General features: G+C 44.1%; 1 protein-coding gene across 4 annotated transcripts; it reads right to left on the bottom strand.

Annotated features, from left to right (window-relative positions):
• Positions 1-209: 209 nt before the first annotated feature.
• DNAJC19 (DnaJ heat shock protein family (Hsp40) member C19) lies at positions 210-4,166 on the bottom strand. Of its 4 annotated transcripts, none has more exons than XM_080622766.1 (6): positions 4,032-4,166; positions 3,467-3,518; positions 3,110-3,183; positions 2,688-2,764; positions 1,668-1,738; positions 210-339 (listed from the first exon to the last, which is right to left on the bottom strand). In XM_080622766.1, the coding sequence occupies exons 1-6, from the start codon at positions 4,032-4,034 to the stop codon at positions 269-271; spliced, it is 348 nt and encodes a 115-aa protein (XP_080478892.1). In that variant the 5' UTR covers positions 4,035-4,166; the 3' UTR covers positions 210-268. The 4 variants fall into 4 exon arrangements, with proteins under 4 accessions (XP_080478892.1, XP_080478891.1, XP_080478893.1 ...); XM_080622765.1 differs by having other exon boundaries at positions 3,467-3,542; positions 4,032-4,112; XM_080622767.1 differs by lacking the exon at positions 3,467-3,518 and having other exon boundaries at positions 4,032-4,157.
• Positions 4,167-4,614: the final 448 nt, after the last annotated feature.

Genomic DNA, 4,614 nt, shown 5'->3' with positions numbered 1-4,614 from the left:
AAACCACTTAGTACTCTTTTACACTGAAAACAGTTCTGAGTGGCAGATTTTGCTGCTTAATAAAGAATAGCTATGAAAAAAAAAACCCTGAAGTCTCGCTTGCTCACACACTTCCCCAAAAAGTGAGTAAGAAGCGAGTGGGGAGGGAAGTACCTCCCTGAATTCATATTTCCAGCTTCATTTATGTTAAGTCAAAGACTGACATTAGAACTTTTCTTGAGCCATTTATCAAAAATAATCATTTGCATGGACAAACCCTCTGATTTTCTCATTTTTTAGCCTGGTCTTCCAGTAAATCTTTAGCTTCATTGATTTTGGCTGCTACATATGGAGAGCCACCTAGAAGAAAGATAACCTTGTGTCACCTCAAGTGAAAAAAATTTCTCCTTCTGCATTGTTACTAATGCCACAGTACACAGGAAAAGCAGCAAGAAGATGGTCTGAAAATTATTCACAGTAAAGTGATTTATTCACAGTAAACTCGTACAGCTGAAGCCCTATCAGTTTACACCTGCAGTAGCTAGGTTGGCAGGCAGCTCCTTCCCGTGGGTTGGTTTTGGTTAATTGGGAGTGGGTTTTTCCTCTAGTTTTCCAAGTCATAAATGAACACTGGTTGCTAATGACTTAGTGTGAAGTTTGTTGTGAACACAGCAGCATCAAACTATCAAGTCTGCAGATAAATCTTTCCCCCCAGTTCAAGGCCAACGTGTGAACTGCTGCGGTACCAGCAGACTGGTTCGGTTCATAAACATGACATGCTTAACGATTATACTGAAAAGAGAATCCACTATGCAAATGCTTTGAAGTTGTACCTGACCCTGAGGTGCAAAGATTTATAGCATGTTTGTATTATGTCTGCCATTTACTAGTACTGGAATTACTCCCTTTATCTGAAGTTAACTTACTTAGGTCATGTAAAAGGTGAAATGCTCCCAGCAGTTATTGGCTACATGCATATATTCAATTAAGTTAATTTCGAAGTTAACTTCTGCTAGGTATTCTCTGTGAAAGGCATAGCTCAAGGATTACTCTGGATTTTGGTGCATGTAAGTAAATTAACGAAGTTCCATGGTCACTTTAAAGGAAGCATTTTACCTTTTAAGTGAGGATTAACAAGTTAACTGCCAAGCACTATTACATGATTATGAGTCATACAAACTAAACAGAATGCAAAACAGATATAGGTGCCTCAAGTTACTAACTTGAAGCACAACTAGATTCTGAGCCTTCAGAGTACCACAAATGCAAATATTTCATAGATTAGTGTCTTCATCAGACACAGAAGGCTCAATACTTGCTATTTACAGTGAATTGCCTATGCACTCAAACGAACTCAAACTCATAAAGTACATAAAGCACAGAAACATACTCTGAGCTTTCATCTAAAATTAAGATAATTTTGTCTTGTTTTAACCAATCATATTTTAATCCAATGCACACAGAAAATAGAGCAAGTGACAGAAGCTGATGCTCTGAAGCTGCCTGCTTGTTTTAGAGCATTCAAACACAAAAAAATGCTCCCGTATTAAAGCACCCTAAAATTTGTTTTCACTCCAGTTTTCTGGGGTTTTTCCAGTAGCTGAGGTAGTCACGTGTCACTTTTTCCCAACACAGTTCTATTAACATGTTAAAAACATGAATTAATTAATCAATGTGACTTTACTTACCTTTATCTGGATGATTCAGAAGCATGATTCGTCTATGAGCTTCTCTGATTTTATTTCTGTTTGCTGTAGGGCTTTAGAAGAGAGAGAGAAACTGACTTAAGGGAACCTCACCAAACACCCCACCCCCCACCCCCTCCAGTCTTTAACAGGTATCACAGAACAAGCAAGCACTCTGTCTTATCCAGAAACCCTCTGGCTTACATGTATGTGTTTCTTTTGCTGTTACTGACGTGTAAGATCTAAGTCGTGGGGAGGGTTGGAGTTTTTTCCAAGCACTGCATGCTGAAGAGGACATGACACAGCAGTCTAATTCGGGTCATTCACACAGTTGAAAAGAAACACAACTATGTTCTAACATTTTATTGTGTCAACTTCCTCAAGGGTGGAGCAAATAAAATTTGCTCTTGATTTAAAAAACCAAACAAAAACCCGTAACACAACAACAAACTGTCTGTACACAAACTTCAGGTAGAAGTTGCCTTCAAACAGAAATGGTTCTTGTTCTCTATCTCATTAGATAAACTTGTGTATTTGGTCTTAAGTCTCTTTAAATTCCGGCAGGGCCAGCTACCATACTTGTATCTAAGACATTCTAGAATAAGTGATGAATTTACTCCACATGCAAGGAGTAGGTTTGCAGCACCTTCACACTGCATCTATCTGAAATGCACCAAAGTGACACAACCCACAAGCAACCAGCCCAAATGTGTGCCCCAAGCCAAGCAAACCCTGAGGCTTCCTGAACATGGCATATGTAGCTTTGGAATGTGCTAGGGATTTGCAGACATACAGAAGTCCAGCTAGAGGTAGCTTTAAGCAAGTTAACATGCCACCAAGAATTCCAAATAAGTACAGAAAATCCTGAAAGGCCACTTCATGTCTCCTAACTTGCAGTGACACTCCCAGAGGAAGATGCATATTGGACAGCCTTCAGCATCAAGAATTATATCCTATTCAATCTAGGCCAGCAACCAGGTAACACTGTGGCCTCCTTTTGATTTCTAATAAATTTCCTTTTACCTCACTCCTAGTATTAAAGCTGCTTCTCGTTTAGTCATTTTGGGTTCAAATCCACCTCTGTAATAACCACTGAAGTCCTGAAAGAGAAAATATGTTAGTTTAAAAAACATTAATTTTTAAGTTAATCAGTTAAAACAGCTCGTTATTACATTAGTAGCTGCTGAGCTTTTAGTCTGTAAGAATACTGCAAAGCTTCTTTTGAGCTTGTAATAAATACAGCTGAAGTAGAGGAGCATTATTTATATGAATACTTACTCATCAAAACAAGTTCTTTATTAGTCAACCTCCACCAGAACTGCTAAGATTAATTCTACTATTATAGACAAAATTATCTTTAACATTAGAAAACACAATAGTCTGTAGCTATTTCACCAAGTAAACTTTTAAATAGAAAGATGTTTCTGATAAAACAAAAAACTTACAGGTTTTGGTAGGTTCTGAAGTGCTTGTTTTACTTGTGGCTCCATTTGTTTCATAGCTTTTAGTGCATAGCGACCTTAAAGAAATCAGGGTTGAACATGGCTAAGTGTAACGCTTCATGAAGATTTAGCAGTTCAGGGCAACTGGTAACTTGTAGATTAGAACAGGAATAAATTTTTGGGGATATAAAAAAAAAATTACTTTGATCTTCTGTTTAATCACAGCCATGTTTCTCAATACAGGCTCTCCCAAAACAGTATCCTGTATCAACTACTGAACTACCTTAAAATTCATCCATACTGAAGCAGGCAATGGATAAGTACAACTGGGTGTTCAGTGTTCTCCCATCATCTACAAACCTGCAAATCCAGCTGCTGCTATGGTCAGGCCAACTGCCACCATGGTACTGGCCTGCACAGGGAACACATAAAGCACCTGTTTACCAAAGGAAAAGACAAAAAGCCTACCTGGCAATCTCTACAGCAGGTCAGTATATACATTTAAACCCGCATGACGAGGGGAAATTGGTCATTATACTATTTACTCCAGCTATTCTGCTGTAGATGAGCGTAGGGGCACGGCTACATTTGGCGCAGCTGCTGCTGGCAGCGGGAATGGGGCTCAGGCGCGCCCGGGAGCAGTGGGAACCCCCCAGCTGCGGGAAGGATATATCTAATGAGAATCCCAGCCTAGCAGCACCGTCTCGCTCGGTGGCTCCACTTTAACCCCGGAGTACCAGGGCCGAGGCAGGAGCCCATGGCTCCGCCGCGGCCTGTACGGGTCAGCACCCTCCCGCGCGGCCCCGGGCCACACCAAGGACGAGCCGAGCTCCTCGGCCAGGGGAAGACCCTAGCAGCTGCCGGCCCATACAGAAGCAGCGCCCAGTTCCTACAGCAAGCCCCGTCGGACCCTACCCTCACTTACCATAGCCGACCCAACCCCGGCCCCGCGCACTGGCGATCGCCGGGACGAGTTCACGGAGTGCCCCACTCGCCGTACGGCACCCGGGCAAGCCGCAAAGCCATCTCCAGCTGTCGTAAAGCGGGGCGGGGAGGGAGCTGCGGACACCACCCCAGGGCAGGTGGCCGGGGCAGGGCCTGGAGTGTGTGAGAGCCGGGGGCGGGGCGATGTGGTGCGTGAGGGGATGGGGCCGAACAGGGTGATGCTGCTTGTGGTGCGGCGGGGCGCGGTAGGACGGCGGAGCAGCGGGGGGGCGCAGGCCGGGAGCAGCGCAGGGGCAGCTTGTACAGGGACCTCTCCTTGGGGAGAAAGAGCGTTTACACCTCGGGGCGGTGCACAGCTGGAGAGATCCGGTGCTGGGCGGCAGGGCGCGGTCCGACGGAGAGATGGCACCGGAGGGTGTCGTGCAGAGACTCATCTGCGGGAGAGGTCTGCCGTCGAGCCTGGGCCGTAACTGCTGCAAGAGGGACAGAGCACAGTGTGACAGCGTTATGAAAATGATAGTACAGTCCTTGTGCAAATAAGCGATTTGTTTCCTGATCTAGAG

Source organism: Psittacula echo, assembly GCF_963264785.1.
Source record: "Psittacula echo genome assembly, chromosome: 7".
NCBI classification, from domain to species: domain Eukaryota; kingdom Metazoa; phylum Chordata; class Aves; order Psittaciformes; family Psittacidae; genus Psittacula; species Psittacula echo.
This window is presented reverse-complemented; position numbering and strand designations above follow the sequence as displayed.